Raw genomic sequence first — 21846 nt, forward strand, 5'->3', positions numbered from 1 at the left:
CCTTCATCACCCCGTGTGCCATTTCTGGGCTACCCTTGAGGGGGACAGAGAGCCCCAGGACCTGCAAGGGAAGCAGGAGGGAGTGTGTGGGTGTGGGGGTTTTGTTAATCAGTGTTTGGAGCTGGCCACTGAGCACCCAGCACGGTGATGTGCAAATGGACTGTAGCTTGAATTTAATGGGTGGCTGCCGTATCCCACATCTAAGTTCACCATCTCTGTTGCTTTTTTCTCCTTGAATCCTTCCAGTGTTGACACTGGGCATTTAGGAGACAACTGGAACTAGCACCACTCCATAAACGCTGGCACTGGGGTAGTGCAAGAGCTCACAACAGCCCATGGCTGTAGTCCCCTGCTTCAAGGCAAGGATGTAAATTAGGAAGACAGATTTAAAAGTGTTTCCCAAAGTTGAAGGGCTGATTTGATGGAGAACAAACAGTGTAAGGAAAAGAGCACACATATTCCTGCAGAAGGCAGGTGACTGAATTGCATGTGTTACATAAACACTGAGGGACTTACATTAGTCCCTGTGGTCCATAGAGCATCTTAATGGGAGTAGGCAGAACAGTGTTGGTGTGGATTAGCTCAGACTGTACAGTTACTATGTGTAAAAAGTGAAACAAAAAATAGAATTTTATTGCTAATACAGCATAAATAATTTTAAAAAGGAGTTGTTTTGGGAGGCGTACCTTGATGCCCAGGTATGTTTGTGACTCTCTTATGAGGCTCTTTCAATTTTCTTTTGTGCTGTCCTTGCTTTTTAGATCTGGAAAGAATTTTTTTTGTTGTTTCACTTCTTCTATTTGTTACCATGTTACTTTGCTAAAATACTTAACTGAAAGGGAAAAATGTTTTGAAGTAAGAAAAGCTTATTTTCAGTTAGAAAACTGAACCACTGATATTCACCAGTACATCAGTCTGTATTAGTTTGGTAATAACCCTTTGTGCCTGGAAAGTTTTACCTGCTTGGCTGCTTTCTTTGGGGCCAAGAAGTGACTGAAAGAGAACTTCTATGAATGCACTGCTCCCAAGGGCTTTGTACAACATGTGATGGGGAAAGATATTGTATTGTATTGTATTGTATTATCCAGGGTTTGGTTTTCTGAAGAGACAGGGAAGAGAGAGTAAGTTAACTGTGTGTTTAGTTCTGAGTCACTTCTGAGCCAAAGCTATTGTTGTACTTCCAGTACAGTGAACCTTTTTCCAGCTTTATTTCCATGGAAGGGACTGTTTGTATGTTTAAAAGAAAAAAAGTTGAGTCTGCCTGTTGATATTCCAAGAACAGCAGTATTTCTGTCTTTTTTTTCAGGGTGGCTTAAGTGTGGCTGTAAGGCGTTTTGCAGCTTCTGTAGGTGTTTTACCAAAAGCTCTAAGAAGAAATGCAGTAGTTTGCAATTAGTTGTTGAATAGTCCAACATCTAATAGTTCAGGTTAAAAGCTCCACCAGTTCTGTTCTGGGCACTGTTCACTTTTGGGACATTTTCTCACACTGGGTAAGGATTGGTGTACTTTTACCACGGGAGGTTTTACTAAGTTACATCACTGATGGAATGTTCAGCTCAAAGAAATAATGAACCTGGTGCTGTTTTCCCTGTGATTTGCAAATGACCAAAACCAAAGTGGCAGAAAGAGACAATTCAGAACAAAATGCTCTGTTGAGTCACATGTGGAATATGAACTGTCCCCAATGCTGCTATTGTGATGCTGAAGCTGAATTACCCTGCACTGCTCCCAAATCCCACTCTGGCATTGGGCAGTTAAGAGTTAGAGAAAACTCAGACCAAAATATGATACACCCCCCCTTTCAGACACCATGAAGTAATTAGTTCAGTAGTCCCAAATAAAAAAATTTAATCTTTCTATAGAAACAGTGCACTGTTTTACAAACGTGTTCATTTGGTTTCCAGTACAGCAAGTGTTACACAGAGTCGCGCCCCCCCGCCGCCCCCCGGACCTGTTGTCGAAGGTAAGAACTGAAACACAAAAGGCACCAAGCAAGAACTTACTCTAACAGAACTTCAGTATGACAAGACAGAGCAGAAATGATTACAATGTTAAATATCACCCTACCAATCTGAACCATTATTTAAAATAATTAATTTCTTTAAAAACAAATTTGGTGTTCTCAGTAGTTATAAATCTGTAAAGGTTGAAATCAGCACTGCACACTGAATTCATGTACAATGGTTTGAAAAAACCTGCAGCCTTTTACACGTGGTTTGTACAGGTTTGTGTGTTCTTAAAAAAGTATCAAAACTGTAGAACTTTCATATATATTTACATTCGTCTGTTAGTTACAGTGTTATCACATACAGCCTTTCTCAGCTTTTTTTCTTCATGCACACAGTGCATGGATTTGTAGAAAGAGAGCTTCATACCTTACAACAATAATGGGATATCTCACTCATTTTGTCACTGCCTTAAAATCTAAAATTTGGAATAGAAGGATGCTTGATTACTTCTGTATTGTTTATGCAGGCCATGAGGCATTTGAGAGTATGAATTATATTTGTAATGCATACCAGGGCTTTGGACACTTCCTTCCTTCTCTTAGTCAAGAATCAGCTTCCCGCTCACATTACACTGTAAATTTATTCTAAAAGAAAGGAAAACAAAAGGAAAAAAACCCCCAAACCTACTCAGGCTGAGTTTCTTCTACTCACTCAAACACAAAAGCTTGGACTGACATAAAAACAGGGGAAGATTTCTCTAGGATTTGGTACAGTTCAGGGAGGTACTAGTCCGTTATGCAGTGGGAGGTAAGTGTATTCTCTTCCCACAGAATTCCCAGGAAATCCCATAGAATGAGATAAGAAAAACCAGGTGTTTCTTCTGCCAGGTGCAGGATGACCCAGCCAAAGACACTGGTAAGGCTGGGAGTTTTTAACCTGCTCTGGGAGACCTGCCATGGGGCATCTTGTTCCACGGGCCAGACTTTGGAAGGGAATTGCTGCCCTTCAAAGAGTTCTTTGTGTGCCCACAGCAGCTCCTAAAATGGGTTTTTTTAATCAGTATGAGCAGGGGACAAGGGCAAGGAGGGAAGGAAGTGACTTTTATGTTATTCTCCTGATGAACCACAGAGAGCGCTCACTTGGGAGTGTGGAAACACATGGCTAAATCTTTGTTTCTGTTAATTCTGAACTGATTTGAGAGGTGCAAGATTGCCAGTGTGGAAAAGCATTTAGATTTACATTTAGAAACAAACAAGCAAAAACCAAATCAGATTTGTACCAAGCTGTAAAAAAGCAACAATACAACACAAAAACCCTAGGTGCTGTAGGAGTTTCTCCTGACTGAAATGCTGTAGGCAATAGCTCTCCAGTTAAATGCACTGCATGGATTCTTCATGGATAGACTGGAAAATGTAAAAGCAGCCCTTAAGAGCCAGAATGGAAATCAGGAGCTGTTTTTTATGGAGTGCTTCACTGGTCAGCTATCTTACACTACAGCTCTTTCTTACATAGTGTCTTTAGATTTCACAGCAAACTTCTCAAACATCCTGTAAAAATTCAATTATCCCTAATTTTCATAAATGTAGGCTAGTAGTTTTAAAATATATGTATATATTTTTATATATATGTATATATTTATATGTCTATATATCTATCTTGTCCAGATAGATATATACACAGATAATCTATGCACAGCAAGCCAAACATACAAAAAATAAATACTCTCACCCCTCTACTATATTTACAGAACAGATCTTATAATCCAGATTTTGTTAATAAATATTTCTAAACTGCCTGTACAGAATTTATTTTACTTATGTTGATGGATAGCCACAAAGCATATTCAACATATTTACAAAATATCTATAAATATAGTCTTAAAATAAAGCAATAGCTACTGAACCTTCAGCCTGGCTGGTTATGTACATTGAGTTAGTAGCTCAGCTGTTGCTTATTCACTATCACAAATGGGTAGTGCAACAAGTTAAAATGTGTATAAAAGATTATACATACAAAACTCTCACATCCTTTGGATGTTTGCAGTTCATTATAACTTTGTGGTTACCCTTCTGCAACATAAATAACGATCAAAAAGAAGAAGCAGGTTCTGTGATCCAAAGCAGATTTGTTCTGTGTTCAGTTGATTGGAGCAGCATCCTCATGGCAACCCATCATCTTCTAAGCTTAATGCTACACGCTGGGGAGGGAAAAAACACACTTTTGTGAACTCTGATACTGGTGCTAATTTGTATTTCTTGTTAAAACTCTCATGGCTGTCCCTACTGAATTGGTGACAAGTCTATTCTAGATAGCGATTTTTTTTCTCCCCAAACGAGGTCACTTGCTCAGGTGTTACTAAAGAGGTGCTGGAAAATTTCCTGCCCTTGTATACTGGGTAAGGCTCCTTGTAAGGGATGGCACTTTCTCCAGTGGGGTCTTGTGTGGGACCTTTAGATGATATAGGACATTATCTGCCCACCTGCCTGCCCAGAGGAGCTGTATTGCCTTCACTCATTACTCTGGATCTTCCTGCTCTCTTCTGAAAATACAATGCAGTTATACCTGCCAATGCTCCTCTCCCCAGGGATGCTGCTCTGAGGGAGGATCCTTTTCCTTAACTTCTTACAGAACCTCACTCACTTCTCCTTGTGAGGAATGTGACTTTTCTTTAGACTGTTACTATGGAGAAAATATTCTCCCCGATTTGTAGAGAAACTCAATTTATCCTTACGATAGTTTAGACACTTGGTAGCAGCCTAAGCAGAGATATAGTGGAATCCAGTAGAGGATGAGTAATCACCTGTCCCATACTGAGGTTGCTCTTGAGGGAGCTTTACATTTGTCAGATTGGTACCTTGATTAGGACAATTACTCTTCCTTTGAACAGAGTATCTGATACAGAGCATTGTATTCTAAGATAACTGCATGGGCTGCATGGATGTTTATGCTTCTGCCTAATCAATGATACTAAAGAAGTTCTGGTTTTTGTCATTATGTGGCAAATAAGCAACACTAATCCAAATTCTGTATTGGAACTCTCAACAGAATTAATCTTCTCCATCAGCCATCTCCTCAGGTACTTACTGCTGGGTACACGTGTCCAATTTGGGCAGTTCGTCCAATATGGATTTCATCTTCATCTTCCTCTTCTGTTGTCTTCCTATAAACTGGATTATCAAAATTCATGCTTTTAGTATTCTTCCGTTTCCAGTTTCTCCAGATGAGGTATCCCCCCATGCACAGCAAGCCAATGACCACTGAGGAGAGGGGAAAGAAAGGGCTGTTAGGAAGGCATGGATCTGCTGGGATGTTCCCATGTTGGCAGCCATCCTCATAACATTTTCTCAAAGCTGGGCTACTTTTCCCCAATCCAACAGTTCCTCTTTCCCACTACACCTCTGAAAACTAGAAAAGTGTATTTACTGTGGTAAATGCACTCTTTTGGTATTGCACTTTGGTGTGATCTCCTTCAAAGGTTAAATCCAATCCGCTTACCCACAGGAATGACAATTCCAATCACAGCTGCTGTCACAGTTGAACCGAAGCCTTCATCATCATTTGCATCTGTAATTACAGAAGTGTTCTGATCATTTAACTCACTTTCTGGTTTTAAAGAATGTTTTCTGTTACTACCCGTGTTGTTCTGCCCATAAGAAAGCTTTTGCAATTAAAGAATTTACAAAAATGTTTTATAATAAAATTATTCAGGAGATGCTGAGCAGTGCACACAGATCTGGGCTGAGCTGAGCTCCTTCTCCTGAGGAATGAGGTCCCTGCAGTGCCGCTGCCTCGCAGGGGGACAGGGGCACCCCAGAGCTCGTGCCCAGTGAAGGGACACACTGGGTACAGGGCTGTCAGAGAAGCTCTGACCAGAAATGGGTGACTGTTGCAAGCACAAAAAAAGGAGGCCAGTTTTAAAAACATGACATTTAATGGAAATGCCATGCACGGATCAGGGCATGGTGAATAGCGCTCTTAAAAATCCACAGCAGAACACTTTCTAGTACTAACACAATTAATGATTTATTGAGCTGTCAGAAAAAGAATGTAGTTCAAAGCCATCTGCACAAATTCTCTGTTTAATTTTTTCCTTTTTTATTATTTACAGCTAAGGAATTAGTGAACACATCTATCCCTCATTGCTGCAGCCTGCCTCAGCATACAAGAATGGTTCCAAAATTCAATAGTGTACTTATAAGAGAAAAGAAGCAATTACAGGAAAATATAATTTAAAAAAATTCAATATACCTTTCAAGTTCTATACTTTAAAATGTTTGCTCTGAGATCTTATATAGGGGATCAGTATAGAAAATTTACTCTTGCTAAAATATCAGGAGTTGAGATAGGAGGAACTAACTACTTTTTCTTTTGATACACCAATTCATGCAACTTTTAAATACCTCCTTGTAGCAGGCTGTTGCATTACATAGTTGTTTACTTAATAACAAGCCAGACTGTTTCCAAAGTGGACAATAAAAGCACCTTACTTTCATGGCTTATTAAAAAGGTAATTATTGCATTTGAAAGAAACTTGCAGAAAGAGAACTGAATGCATTTTAGCCATGGGACTGTGCTTTCCCCACACAGCGCAGAGTGCACTGCAACACTGTTCTGCAGACAGAGGTGGTGTATTGCTGCTTTCCAGATGTAATGGAAACAGTGAAACATTTGGGGAAAAGAAACATTTTACTGTTTTTAAACATACATGTCTGTTTGAGGTCCTGCAGAGCAAAATCTTCTCTCTGGACTAGAATTTTTTTTTTGAACAGCAGTTCAGCCTTTCTGCTTTGCCTTGGCAGCAGGACCTGGAGGGATTGCCTGTTAGCTCTGAGATGCAGGCTGGTGTTCCATTGAGGAGAGCCTATTAGTGCTCTCCACTGGGATGCTTTTCTGATAAATAATGCAAAACTTCAAACCTGTGTCATGATGAGGCCACATTAACATGCCAAGCACGGCCACACAAAACAGAGGCAGCTTGTCTTGGGCTGTAGTGATTCCACGTGTCCAGCAGCACTAAAGCTGCACAGGGGGAATTTTTCACCCAGAACTTGTGCTGGATCACATAAATAATTAAACAACTAAAATAGGTGAAGCACCTGCAGAATCATCCATTCTACTGCCTGCAGCACTGAAGCTGGGATGAGCCAGTACTGGGCACAAGGCAAGGGCTGATGTGAACTCTCAGGGCCATTCATGTGCCTTGGATAAAAGTTCATGTAAGTTCCTTAACATGCCAAGTGACTGGAATGACAGCGGCCATCATAATCCAGGTGCCTGCAGAGAGACGGGCTGATGTCTCCTGCTGTGCACCAGGATGTGCCTGCACCTGACCCCTCTGGAACTCAGACATTAGGTCAGGTGTCCCACCAGTGCATGAGGAGTTGTGACATAGAAGGAGGAAAGAGGAATCTCATTCTCTTACAGTGCTGTGATAAATTGCTGTTTCCAGTGGTCATCTCAGAATCTATCAGGATGGATGTGGTGGAAGGTAAATGAAGACTTGGGGTGGTGATTGTAGCTTCTGGTACAGCTTTGGGAACAACTTCAGTGGTGTCATTGGCACTGCCAGGTACAGCAGTGATGGTCGTGGTGCCGGCAGTGGTTGTGGAAACCACTACAGGAGCTGCAGTAGTTGAAAGATGTGAAAACCAAGAGCAACAAGGAAATTTGGTTAAAGCAAGTACACAAAGCAAATCACAAACGGTGACATATATCTGGGAAGGACTGTTTAATGAAGAGAAGCAGAAACCAAATTCCAATTCTATTTCCCAGGTAGTCAAACTATTGATAGTTCTCTGCCTAAAGCTACAGAAATGACTTCCTGAAGTCAAGCTTGATTTATTAATACTAACAAAAAAAAGCACTCTGTATTGAAGGTAGCTAAGAAGTTCACAAACTTGTGGTTTTTTTCAGAACTTCAGAAGATTGTGAATTTGTACCAAGAATTAGTGCTGGGCCCTAGTCCTTTTTCCCCCCCCCCTTCCTGCTGTATCTTTTCCTGATTAAGTGTTCCAAAATAAGCAAGCTTTCAGCAAAGGACACCACAGTGCTGCTTTGCTCAGAGGGCAGCAAGGAGTGGAATACAGAAGCCGGTGTTTGTGTTTTCACCATCAGGAAATACGTTCACTGTAAATATGGTTTTGCTGGAATACTGAAATGGAGATGTGACTGTATTTACCTTTGTAGCATTTTTTCATGTCAGGACCCAGCCACATATTGTCAGGACAGGCACAGGTGTACTTGGGGGAATGGGGAGAGATCTGAGGTGCAGGAAGACACAAGTAGTCACAGCCTCCATTTGGCTGGGAGCTGAGCTCACAGGAGTCTGGAGCTGTTCAAAGATGGAAGAAAAGACAAGTTTTTTCCTAATTATTTATTTCTTGCCCTTGGCAAAGAAATATCAGGTCCTCTGAAAATTATCAGGCTGCCTATGCGTCTTTACAGTTTGTATGGTGGAGTGGAACATTACACAGTACTATAAAAACTTCCCAAATACATAATGAATGGGAAGCAACACAGTGACAAGAGTAACTCACTGGTATCAAAGATGCTAATTAAACAGCTATTAGCAAATTGCAGGTTCTTCAATAAATGCTGCTGCTGAATTAATTATGCAGGAACTTCAAACATTAGGCATTGATTTCCCATTATTACCTGTGCTTTCTCTCTCATCAAGAACCATCAGGGAGCATTTCATTTGCCAGCTCAAATAAACCTGATTCAGGGCCATGACATCCTGAGGACACCTCTTACCTTTGGGCTGCTTTAATTCATGAAACACCACGATGTCATGAGGGTTATTGAGATTCTCTGCCAGAATGGAGATGTCCAAGCCATTGAGCCTGTTTGCACTGAAGATCGCTTCATTCTCCAGGTCAGTCCAGAACACTCTGTCCTGCAGGGAATGCACAGATTCCTGACCTGGCCTGCTCAAATCCTGCTCGAGTTGGAGTAAACTCCAGCAGTCACAAAGTTAGTGCCCTGTGTTCCTACGTTGGGGCACCTTCGGTTCATGCTACTGCTGTCTGCAGCTTTTTTCTTTCTATTTTGGACAATGTTCAAAAGCCCAGCTCTCCTACAAGTTTACAAAGTGCTGTGTAATTTTGAGTAGCTCTGAGACTGAGGTGAGGGAGGAGAAATTTGGTAAGGTACAGACAAACTGCATCCATGTTGTTTCTGAACTGCTTTTTCTTTGTAAGCTGGGATAGATCATGAGCAAAGGGCCATACTCCATAGAAGAAACATTTGTTACCTTGCTGATTTTTTCCTCCTTTCCCAAGATAAGACCTGCATTAAACAGGTATCTATGAAGAGGCCAGTGCCTAGAGCACACCTGGAAGCTGAGCACCTTTTTTTTTTTTTTTTATTAATATCTTTTGCATGGCATACTATGGTTGAAGATACAAAATTACTGGTGAAAGAGGTACCCTGGAATTGCAATTACCAAACAGTATTTAATTGCTTGGTCATCTGTGTGTGCTGCTGCCTGCTAAACCCATGTGTATTTCCATAAGGAAAGCCACACTGCTGGACAACCAAGGGCAGCTTAGCAAAAGCAAAAAGGTTGTCTGTTATTCTACCCAGCTATTCAGACCAGAGAGGGGAAATAATCTAAGAGATCCTTCCAAATGCTGCTGCTGGGGATAGCACTAAAGAGCAACAATGACTTGGAGAAACCCATGCCCAAAGTTAGATGCCCAGATATTACCCACTTCACATAGGAGGAATAAGGGATTTAAGGATAAGGATTTTCCCGAGCCAAAAGCCAACTGGACCTTTCTCTGCTTTACCTGACCTACAGAGAGTGCCAAAGTTGAAGCCTTTGTTCCCCGGATCATTTAATACACTGATGCTGCAGTTAGGTAAAACCATGACATAACACATTGCTCTTGATTAAGGGCTTTAAAAACCAGTTTCCCTGCTGAAGCCACACCAGGTTTATCGGTTTCTATAGCAGCGACCGCCCTCACTGAGCTCTCTGGGCTGTGCAAAAGGCAGAGCTTTTAATCAAGAACAACTCTGGGACCTCTTACAGGCTCCAGTCTGTTCTGCATCCATTTTCCACTCTTACCTCAAACACTGCCAAGCCAAAAGGATGGCTCAGATCATCCACAGAGGAGATCAGAACTTTTCTGTTGCTGCCATTGAAATCAATGCAGGACAGTGAATGCAATTTGGAGTCTACCCAGTAGAGACGCTGATTCAGCAAATCTGGAAAGTAAAACACAATGAAGCAAAATGACACACAGCTCCTGCAACTCTTTTGCTCTTGCCCAGCATGTTTTTCCTGCTGGCAGCATGACTAATCTCTTTATTATTGGGCTTCTCTTTTTTTTTTTAACACTAGTTCTGATTTTGAATCAGTGCCCAGATATGCTGGGATAAGACCCTATAAATAAGATTAAAAAGGAGGAACATTCTGCTGTGTGTGTGTGGGGGGAATGCCTGACTGACAGCCTTGTACAATGAGGTTCTTTTGTTACCAGGAGCAGCAGGGCAGCAGTAGTTTGGGCTTCCCAGATTCCCTCCATCAGTGCCTGGGTGAGAAGCTTCATCCCTCCCAAAGTTGTTCAGGCCTTGGCCTCTTGCTGGAAAACAACTACTGAGATTCCAATGAAACAGCTCTCTAAAGGAGCTGTGAGATTCACATGTTTTCAGTGAAAAAGAATCCTGGGCCCAGAAACCCTTCTTGTGCTGCAGGCTGGGGGAATCTGCTGGTGGAGACAGTCCTACCACAGCCAGCCAGGTTTGGGGAGGGTGCAGATAAGGGTGGGAGGAAAGGATCCAATGTTATTTGGAATGCTAAGCACTGCATTTCTCTTTCTGGAGCAAATTCACTCATTTTGGATGGGATTCAGTGAACAGAATGCAAGTAGATGAGAGCCAAGAAACAAGTTATATAATTAAACAAGTCATTAATTAATTTCTTAATTACTAAATGAGAACATTATTTATTCACAGCAGTAGCACTTCAGCAGTATGTAATGGCAGCAGCATTTCCTCCTACATCCTTGGCACAGCCAGAATTTTCAAAGCCAAGCGGAGAACCTCACATCTGCATGGTGTTAAACACACACAGCTCCAGAGCAGGATGTTCCCTGCTGCTCCATGAAACCTCCTTTCCACTCTGCTGCTTGCTGTGGCTGTGAGAACCACCACAGCCCTCTGGTGGGTTCCATTTGCCCTGAGCAGCTGGGTAGGCAGGGAATGGTGACAGAGAATGGGTTCTGAAGGCCCTGTCCCTTTCTCTGATATACTGTGCATCATTCATCTGTCCAGTGCAGGATCCTGACACTGCTCCTGAGACAGCCCGAAGTACAGAGACACTTAACACCAAGGATTCTGATGCTTTCTGGACTTCCAAAGGGTTGTCACAGCTCTGCATCCTCCCCCAAAATTTCCCTCTCCCTTAAGGCACAATGACAAACAACTCAAGGCTCCTGCAGTATGAGGTTCTGACTGCAGCAAGACTTCCTGTTTGTGCTACTGAAATAAAAGAACTCATGTTTGCGAGCAGTAGTGACAGACCAGTTTAGGATTTGTGTGTGCAGGTGCCTTTGCATATTTACCATTTTGTTTTCCTGTTTAACCATAAAACCAGCTTTCCTTCAGCCCCCGTGGGTGCTGTAGCTCTGACCTGGGCACTTACCAAGTGTGATGCCGTTTGGCCACTCGATGTTGTCTGTGACCAGCACCTGCCGCCCCACGCCGTTCAGACCGGCCTTCTCGATCTTGGCTTTGTCTCCCCAGTCAGACCAATACATGAACCTGAGAGAGGCAGAGGTAAGAAAACACTAACCTGGACTTGGTTAAGAAACCTGCACTGCTGATTGCAGTAGGAGGTGCACTAAGGTTCTCTCCTTATTACAGCAAAGCTCTCAGCCACTTCAGTTAATTCTGCTGGTGGAGCTGCATGCAGTTCTCCCACTGGGTAATCTGCCACAAAACTGGCACCAGAATGCAGAATCTCACCCCAGTTAACTAACCCCTGCAAACTCTCCTGCTGTGTCTGTTAGGTACCTAGCATTCACTCATCCAAATAGCCCAAACACAAGTCAGACAGACTTCATTTCCCAGGACAGCCTCTGTGTGGGGGGCAGCTCAGGCCCATTGAACACATGACCTGGCTATGAATTTCAGAACTGTTTTTAACAACAGGGACCTTGCCAAGGGTTAGTTGAAGCATCTCCACAGTTCCACTGCAGGGTATATCTTAAAGGGCATCTGAAGTCTTGGTGAGATGAAAACTACCCCAAGTTTGTCAGAGGGGCAAAAAGTCGACCGGAATGTCTGTTGGCAAAGGGGTGTTCGTGGTGTTCACACCTACCTCTGTGTGGGATCCACAGCGATGGCTCTGGGCTCACTGAGGTCACTGTTGAAAAGTGTCCTCCTCCTGCTTCCATCTGCAGTGGCCACTGAGATGGTCTTGTTTCCAGAGTCTGTCCAGTAGATGTTCTTATGGACCCAGTCAATGGCCAGTCCCTCAGGGGAGTTGAGCTGGCTGTCGATCAGGATCACCTGCTCGGCTGTGTCACTCGCTTTGTCGATGTAGGCGCTGCAGGGACAGGGGGTCACAGGGCTCACACACAGCTCCCAGAGGCTGGGCCCCGTGGGCAGCGTGGCTGACACAGGAACCCTTATGGTGCTCCTGCAACCTTCTGCTTTCTCCTGCTGCTGTATGGCAGCAGCAGCATTTCCACAGTAGGGAACTGTCCTTTCATTGTTCTGTTTCCTGCTATAACTGCACAATTCAGGAAAACATTTGACTTCAGGCATGTTAACTTCAACAGCATTGATTTGTGGGATTTATGGACATTAAAAATATAATCTTCAGGGCTCTGCTGAACAGAGTTGAGCTTAGCATGCAATAAATGTACTTAAATGTACTGCAGAATTAGGAGCTGTGTAGCTAATTATGATTCATCAAAGGAATTCATGAAGCTGCATTAATTTGGCAAGTGATTTCACTAGATATAAAGAATATGTTCACTAAATATTAGTGGCAGCCTCAAAATCTTTCAAAACAATAATGAAAGGCAGCAGACTCCACATGGACGTTTCATAAATAACTGAAATGTTGCTCCTACAACCACACAGGCTGATTCTGCTCTCAATATCAATTCTGCTGAGTGAGCTGAAATCCAGTTATTCTGAGTTTGCATGAGTGTTTGTAGAAGCTTAGTCTGGCTCTTAGAATAACTCAGTACATCTTAAAACAGTTATAAAACAGCAGGAAGTTTCTGCCCCCTGCCCCAAACATTTGAAATCATAAGATGCTTTGCATCCTCTGTTCATTGCCCATCCTGCCTTTGCTCATGGAATGAGCTCATGGAATTGTATGGGAGCTGAGCTCTCCAGTATCAGATTAGAACCTTGGAACTGAAGTGTCTAAACCCAGGAATTCCTGACAGTTTTACAGTCTGCAGTCAGGGCTGGAATGGCCATGCAGAGTCAGCGAGGATGACCAGCATGCTGCTGCATCTTCCCTACAAGAATGGTTTTGGTTTGTCTCTGACCCAGCACTGAAGGAATGGTACATCAGGGCTCTCTGGGAGTCCAGCAGTGCTCCCAAGATTACAGTATTCCAGCTCTAAGTGCACAGCTCCAGGCCAGTTAATCCCTTGCCAGTGGGACAATTGTGTTCCATAACATGTGTTCCATAGGTACATAAATTCCCATCTGTGCCTGCACAGGACGGAAAGCCAAGAGGCTCCGGCAGCTTCCACAATGGAAGGGCTCAAGTACAGGTGACATTTCAATTCTCCCAGTAACTAAATATTGTAAAAGATCTTCTGACACCCCAAAGGGGACATCACCTCAACAGGACAGGATCTAGAAAGGCAAGTGAGGTGAGCATTATGAAAGATGGCATCTCTTGCCAGCAATTACCTCCTGTACTACTGTGTTCACCTTGCTATAGCCTGTTGACCACAGACTGCTTGTTCCCAGGGACTCCCAGCATCCCAGGACATTTGCTGTTGGAGAGCTGCAGGAGCGCTGCAGGAGCAGTGTCTTGGATAATTCTCTGTGTACGAACTCAGCCCTTGCCCAGTGAGAGACCCGGTGAGAGCTGACAGCTTTCTTCTGAACCATCCCCCCACTTTCAGAGCCCCACAGGCCCCTCAGGGTACCTGCCCAGCTACTGGTGGTCAATACCCAGCACAGTCTGGGCAGATATCCCTGCCAGTGCTGCAGGAGCTACCAGAGCCTGCAGAAACCCTGGCCTGGCTCCCATGTGCTGATACCAATCAGCCCATGCCTGATCATTAGCTAAAATCCAGAGCAAACCACTGCAGAAGCTGCAATAGCTGTGCAAATCAGAATATACACGGGGGATTTTCAGCACATAAATTAAATGCTTCTTTGGCTAAGCACACTCACAAGCCCCAGCACATAATTACTGTGATGGATGCCATTAAAACAGCTGAAGGAGGAGTGAGAATGAGTTACAGAACATGCACTGTGGTCAGCTGCTCTGAATTTAAATCCAGTCTACCAGAGACTACAGTGGGCAGCAGATTGTGTCTGTATTGCTGCCTCCTTGCTCCCACCATTTGCCTCCTTTGTGCATCCAGATGCCAGGTCCTTTGTGGCTTCCCATATAACACTCACAGTGCAGAAGCAGCCTCGGCCCTGCTTTGCAGTATCCATGGTTCAGTAAACAAGAGCCTACATTTAACTGCAGGAGTGCAGCAGGATCTGGCATTGATGAAAAGTCACCCTGTATTATCAAGGAGATAACTGCATGAGCCCCTGATGTCTTTATCAATTCCTAAAAATGATTACCAAGTCTGGGCCACAACAGGTAATCCCTGTCAGGGCAGAAAAGCCCTCAGGTGCCCTGTACCCTGCACTGTTCTCTGGAATGCTTTAGGGGGTACAGATGGAATGCAGCTTTGGGAAGGGACCAACACACACGTCCTTCTCTTGCCCCTTCCTTACCTGTAGATTTTTCGGTAGAACAAATCACACCAATATATTCTGTTTGTTGACACCTCCACATCCAACGCCACCACGTTCTTCAGCATGGGAATGATGCGGGAGTAGTCCCTTTTCACCAGGTCTATCTTACGGACCTCATGGCGATTGGTGAAGATCAGGTATGGGCTCTTGCCTACCACAGAAAATCAGCACATTTGTCACTTCAGCAGCTGTCCCAAGGGCTGGATTCAACTTCCATTTCTTGAACAACAGTGGAACTATCAGTCACTGATAGCTGTGCTTGTACAGAAGCTTTACACCACACTGGAAGCAAGTGGAAACTTGCTCCAGAGGCAGGGCTGTCACATGCAGGCACCTCTGTGGTCCCTGGACACATGCTGCTTCTTGGACTGCCTGTTCTGCTAAGGCACAAGTGAAACTCCTGGGAATGTACTCATCTTCAATTTCCCATTTCAGTGCAAAATCCTGGGTCAGATTTTGGTGACTTACAGCTGGGAGGGTGGAGGGGTGTCAAAGCTACCCTGTTTTAATCGGGATGTTTTCTTTCTTTCAATACTACTACCACTAAATGTTTTTGCTGCACTGTTTTCAATAACACCTGTCAAGAGACTTTCTTTTCTAGTTTCAGCTTCAAACAGCCAAGCAGTGACTGCAATCTTGCTCTGTACACTGTTAAAATATTCTGATCTGCATGATCAGTAGTTCTTGCCTAGAGACGCATCTGCTATCTCTGCAGCAGCTCTGTGCTGCTCGCAGTGAAATGTCTTTGCTTGCTTTGCGTGTTTCCTTTCGTTTCCGTTCCCCTGCCTCAGCCCTGTGAGTGTGTTTTCTTATCGGAGTGTGCTGTAGAGCAAGCAGAGTTTTAGTGCCTGTGGCGTTGTCTTACCTACAGCTTTGCAGTTCTTGGACAGGGTGTCCATCTCGTATCCTTCGTAGCACTCACATTTGTAGTCTCCCTTGTAATTAATGCAGATCTGGCTACAAGCGTCTGGATTCTCACATTCATCTATGTCTGAAAGGAGTGTTTGAAACCCATCAATAACTTGAAATCAAACCATCTGTGATGGAGCAATGCTCAAGTGAATATAATCACGTCTCTCTATGGTGAAACACAAGGGACTGCTGTTTGCATGTCAATTACCTCCACACGTTTTTTTATCCAGAAGCTTGTATCCAGGCGGGCATTCGCACTCGTAACCGATCTTCAAGTCTTTGCATATGTGTGAGCAGCCACCGTTGTTCATCGAGCATTCATTAACACCTGCAGGGGATACACAGATCACCTATGACAAACAGGGGCTTCTAGCTGTGAGATTGAATAAAATGAAGAGATTTCCTCAGAAATTTTCCTATTTCTATCAGTTTTGGTACTGGCCCTATAGAGCACAAGTGCCTTAACAGATAAGAAGCCTCCACTGCATCACTTTCTTGCTCTTTATTATTCCAAACCAACTCTGTGGGATCATTTGGACTCAAAGCTAGTGGCTGAATGAATGGGGAGCCCTGGGGATACAGCGTATGTGAGTCTCTGCATCTCATCCCATCAGAGAGCTGCTGCTTTGAGCTGTTCTGCCACATGTGAGAAACTTCCAAGGGACTGGAGGGCTCTCTCCAGGATACTCCTTCTTCCCCATGCGCTGGTTCATGTTGACTTTTCTGAACAGTCTCTCTGCACTTTAATAATTCATGCTGGGGGACTCTCATCTCCCAGGGGCCAGCTGTTTTGAAATACTGTACTATTTTCCCATCTAGCTTCAAGGAATGATCTATGTGAAAAATTCCAGAAAACACCGAAGTGCAGTCTGTCAGAGATACTCCATTAGCACTGAGATACAGTCCTCCCACAAACACGTCCCCCACAACAGTCTTTGCTGGCAGCCCCCAGTGAGCAATTTATGAAGCAACAGCCCCCATCCTCTCCTGGGGCCTTTTCTAATCCAAGGCCACCTCTCTGATCCTGCTCTCAAGTGCAGAAAGGAAGAACAGAATAAATGGATCCTTGTAAGTAGAACTGAATGAGAGGTTGGGGAAAGCTGGTTTCCTGTCAGAAAAAAACATTTCTTCTTGTTGTAATTGACTTACAAAAGGTAAAGAGAAAGTTCTCTCCTTAAGGAAGACTGCTGAACAGGAGCTGTGGGATTTCAGGGATAGTGGACTCACCAGAACAAGGAAAACAGATTTGCTCCAATCTATAATGCAATTTAAAGGCAAATTTTTCATTTATCTTTTACTTCTTGCTTCCTTGCACACTGCAGGTGAGCAGCACAGCAGAGCCATTAAATCGTTGCTCTTGGAAGAAAATGGAAACAACCACAACCCAATTAAGTCAGTAAGACTGGGAAAATACCATGCCAGAAGGAATCCATCTCAGCTCTGGGATGCTTTCACCTTCCTAGCAGGTACATATAGAGATAGCAATACGTAATTAATAGAGCAAGTTCACCAGGCTCCGAGAAGGTGTCCACAGCCCCACTGTGTATTGTCAGGGTTCAGTGACATTTATGGACAGAAATCTCCTATTCCTACACTTGCATGGGTCTGTAGCAAATGACTTCTAAACATGCACAACTGCTCTCTGCAAAATACTACAAAGGCTGTTTTGATTAACAAGCAAACTCTCACTAAGATGATTCCCATGGTTTCACGGGTGCTTTGTGGAATGGATTTAGGGGCTATAAATCAAGTGCTGGTTCACTTGCTGCACTTCTCAAGAAGAGCTGAGGAGGAGCCAGGCAGGAGGAGCCTGGGCAGCTGCTGCTCTTCACCCAAACTTCAGCAGTATATTCCCTGCCTGACTAAAATAGCCAAGTGTTATCCTGCCTTCTGCAGTGCTTTTTTTGGGGACTCTCAGAGGGCACTGCAGAGTTTAGCCAGGCTAAGACAGACACACTGAGCTGGTGAGTGTGTCCTGCATCTCTGCCTCCTCTGGAGATAACCTGTGTGAAGGCATTACAGTCACAGCAACCCCCAGCACTGCGCCCTTCAAGAAACACCTTCCCCTAGGGGCTCTTCTCTGCTTCCCAACTCAGACAACACCTCATTGCCAGCCCAGGGCTGCACCAGTCATGGCACCACAACCACTGGGTTGAGCACCAGCCCCGATGTGCTGTGCCACTGCCCAGTCTCCTATGAGAAACCAGGCTGCCAGCTTTGTTGGGAGACCTCCATGGACAGACAACTGCAACACCCACTCAGAGAAACAGGGAGATGTAGATTAGTGGAAAAAAGCAAGGGCACACTGGAAGCATGAGGTAAGAGCATCCTCACTAGGCATGCAAAACACTTTCTTGTCTAAAACAGGGAGAGACTGATGGTTCTTCCTGAACAGGAGTTATTTAAGGGGCAGCCACTGAGCTCCATGATGTCATGGGAAGAGATGCCTGTTGGAGACATCTCTGCACTGGGGATTGTGTAATTGAGTAATGCTGCAGATCGGGGCTGGTGCCTACAATGTCTGGTGGGAAAGGCAAGAAAGGGCTGCCCTATGGAGAGGGGCACAGTTCTGTGGCCTGGGCTCTGTTCCCCTGGCTCTGTCAGCCCTGACTCTCCTGGCATTCCCACAGCCCAGAGCTGGTAGGACGCTGCAGAGAGCAGCCTGCTGTCGATGCTGGGGGAAGCAGCAACAACATGTACAACCCAGAAACCGCTGAAGTCATCTCTCAGGGGTTGCTGCCACTCTACATGTTTTCACCTTCAAAGCCTGTTCCCAATGCTATATTTTTATGGTGTTATCATCACCTTAGAATTCAAAGGTAACTTAGGCAATGAGGCTAAATAAACTGGTCTGTGCTGTGGAGGACACTAGTATTTGGGGAGAGGGGGAATTCCTCATTCCTAGTCCTGTGCTCAGTTCATACATCCCTCCAAGAATAAAAACTGAGTGGAGAAGGGCACAGTTCAAACTTACAGATGATCAGATTAAGCTACTAATTATATTCATATGAAGGGTGATGAGAGAATAAAGGCAAGGAAAGAGGAGCAGAGTGAGAAATAGCATTAGCAGCTACATGTGGTTACACTCAAAGCTGTGAGCACCAGATGGAGGAGAGGGGAAGCAGTTACAACAGGAGCAACACGTAGAAGGCAAGTACTGTACCACATTCTTTCAGAGGCTCGTCAGACCAGTCCCTGCAGTCTCTATGTGAATCGCACACTTTGCCTCCGTCAATGCACTCTCCACTCTTACACTGAAACTTGCTGGGACTTTCACAAGCTGACTCTGTCATGTTGGGCAAGAGAGGAAAGCAACTAAGTTAGATGAGGCTCATGACAACAAACAGGCTGACATAAGGCTCAGGAGGGCATCATTAGCAGAAATGGAATAGGATTAAGCAAATGAACATTGAGCCTGAACATCATGCAAAGAACTTTTCAAGTCATGCAGTCTGCCTGGTCGGCACAATCATCTCTCCCAAGCAATCCCACTGCCAGAATGGCTTAAAACTGTAAAAGAAGCAGCTTGGCATGGCCCAGAGGAGCAGCACAGGCCTCTTCCCTTTCCAGAGGCCACGCAGCCCTGGCAGATTTACCCCACAGAGCATGAGGAGCAAAGAGCCATCTGTACCTACCTTGGACACAGCCAGCCTCGTCACTGTTGTCAGGACAGTCGTGCACCTTGTCACACTGCTTTGCTCCATGGATACAGGTCCCATCACCACACTGGAATTCATCTGGCTGGCAGGTCACCAGAGCTTTAAGACAACACATTCAAGCATCAGCCACACAGAACTCAGTCATTTGTGTGGTACCTTTTAGCCATGTCCCTCTGACACTGCCGGGGTTGCACCCTCTGTCAGCAAATGTCAGAGTATTGGCTGCTTCCACCAAAGCAACAGAGGCAGCAGCTGCCTCAGCCACTGTTCTCCTGTGCCCCTCTGCTATCCTACATCACCCTCTACATCCTTGGGAAAACAGCATCAAAGCCCATATGAGCACACCCTGTCAAAACAGACTCAGTTCCAGCAGTGAAGCTTCTCTGGTGAGACAGAACAAAGCAAGCAGGCAGCAAAACTCCCAGCAGTGGAGCAGCTCTGGGGGCTGCAGTCTGTGTGAGGCCAGACTGCTTTCCAGCTGGGAGTGTACAGTGACGCTGGGTAGGCAAAGGCAACTGCTCCTCAGTTCTCCTTCCTTCACAAAAAATTACATTTAAGATACATTTCAAAACATGTTCAGGCTAAGGCCTGGGCAAGAGACCTGTAGTGACTGCCAAAGCCAGTGTGGTCACAGTAGGGATGAAGGCAGCAACAAGACACGATCATCAGGTTACCGAATGCCCATGAGCCAACAGCCCACTGGAAGGCAGAAGAGCTCCACTGCATGGTGTTGTGTTGTTTCTTGGGGTTTCCAGCCCTAAACACCTCCACAATATCTGCCCAGGTTTCAAGCCTGAACTTCGTTTGTCCAGGTCAGATTATAATGGACTCAAACCAGATCTGATGAAACAGCAAAGCTGGGGAAAAATATAAACCAGACACCTGCACTGACGATACTAAAAGCAGTCGTATTTCCCTCCCCAAGTTACAATAAATGAGAGACCTCCCTAGCTGGGACCAGCCCTGTGCCGACACAGGGTACAAGGCAGCCTGTAGTTCACTGGCAAACAGGCTCCTCGTTCCTGGGACATGTTTTGCAGCTTCCTTCTGAGGGGCCCATTGGATGTATTCTTAAAATCCTATTAAGGCAGTGCACCCTGGAGAGCTTCTGATTCCAGCCTTTCCATCATGTGATTGTGTCCTGGTGAGGTCTGACAGAAAATCACTGCTTCCGAGTAGTGAGGGGAGGCCAGCACTGGTGTTACTACATGGGAGGTGAGAGCTGTCTGCAGACTTCCCTGGACAATTTGACAAACTGGTTCTAATACAAAAATGACTACTTTCAGATAACCCAGGAAGAGCTGCAGACATGAAGTGAGCTAGCATCAATACCATGAAGTATCAGTTACACAAAGACTCCACATTATTGGTGATTGCATCCCGATGGATGCAGGATCCAAGTTCATGACTGTTTCACTGGACTTAGTTCTAGTGCATCTTCAGCCAGCAAAAGGCACCAGAGACAGGAAAAGCCACAACTGCAGGGCTGGTGGGGGAAGGGAGAAATCCTGTCATTAGAAATACACAGTATTCACATGAGGAAAGTTTGGAAATAGCACTGCTCCTTGGAGAGGAAAGCCATATGCACTATATTCATAAAAAGCTGCAAAGTAACAAAAAAACCTTAAGCAATAAGCACAGTTATGGGACCAGCTGTGCTGCCACGTTTCAGCTAATAAACCCAGGCACAGGAATGGGAAACCTCAGTGGGACATCTGGGACAGCAGCTCCAAACTAAGCATGTGGGATCTGCTGCTCTACCAAATGGAGAAAAATGAAGGAGGTAAAGAAACAAAGCTGTGGTCTGGGAGAGTCACAGACCACAGGTCTGGAAGTGGCACCGAGAACTCCTACAGGGAGGCAGAGTCACTTCTGCTTAGACTGTTCCTGGCATGTACAACCACCTGCCTGTGGAAGCCCTGATCATGGAGACACCACCTTCCTCCCCAGGAAACCCTGACTTCTGCCAAGCTAAACCTTGGCCACTGCAAGGCTTTTCCTGTTGTCTCACTGAAAAGTCCTTTGCCACAATTATTTCTTGTCTTCACCCCTAACTTGAAAACCAGTTTGCTTCACCATTTCTGCAGCAACTTCTATGTGTGGAGGTAGGATAGGATGGTCCTCCATTTCTGACTATAAATATTAACCCCTCACAAAAGTGTAATGTAATTAAAGCCAATGGGGGTTTTGTCTTTTCTAGAGCAGAAACAGGTCTCCAGTTCACCAAGTAAATCTGCATGACAACAGCTACAGATTTGGAAGTCAGCTGTTATAAAACATACAATTGTCCTCAATTGTAATCTTCAAAGCTCTTCTAAAAAGCATAGCTAAATGCTAAGAACAGAAAGATTTCTAGTCCTAAA

General features: G+C 44.5%; 1 protein-coding gene across 2 annotated transcripts in view; it reads right to left on the reverse strand.

Annotated features, from left to right (window-relative positions):
- Window positions 1-1823: 1823 nt before the first annotated feature.
- The window catches only part of LRP8 (LDL receptor related protein 8), a 165945-nt gene continuing 145922 nt past the window's right edge, over window positions 1824-21846 (reverse strand). The window contains exons 5-18 of one of the 2 annotated variants that reach the window (XM_017733477.1): window positions 19460-19582; window positions 18988-19110; window positions 16033-16152; window positions 15778-15903; window positions 14892-15063; window positions 12277-12504; window positions 11599-11717; window positions 10021-10160; window positions 8703-8844; window positions 8128-8280; window positions 7372-7572; window positions 5445-5513; window positions 5034-5206; window positions 1824-4146 (exon numbers count right to left, since the gene is read on the reverse strand). In XM_017733477.1, coding sequence (XP_017588966.1) covers window positions 4108-4146; window positions 5034-5206; window positions 5445-5513; window positions 7372-7572; window positions 8128-8280; window positions 8703-8844; window positions 10021-10160; window positions 11599-11717; window positions 12277-12504; window positions 14892-15063; window positions 15778-15903; window positions 16033-16152; window positions 18988-19110; window positions 19460-19582 — 1928 coding nt within the window. In that variant the 3' untranslated portion in view covers window positions 1824-4107. The remainder of the gene's footprint in view (window positions 4147-5033; window positions 5207-5444; window positions 5514-7371; window positions 7573-8127; window positions 8281-8702; window positions 8845-10020; window positions 10161-11598; window positions 11718-12276; window positions 12505-14891; window positions 15064-15777; window positions 15904-16032; window positions 16153-18987; window positions 19111-19459; window positions 19583-21846) is intronic. The other variant, XM_017733478.1, reaches the window with a different exon arrangement.

This window comes from Corvus brachyrhynchos, unplaced genomic scaffold (genome assembly GCF_000691975.1).
Source record: "Corvus brachyrhynchos isolate BGI_N302 unplaced genomic scaffold, ASM69197v1 scaffold34, whole genome shotgun sequence".
NCBI lineage: Eukaryota > Metazoa > Chordata > Aves > Passeriformes > Corvidae > Corvus > Corvus brachyrhynchos.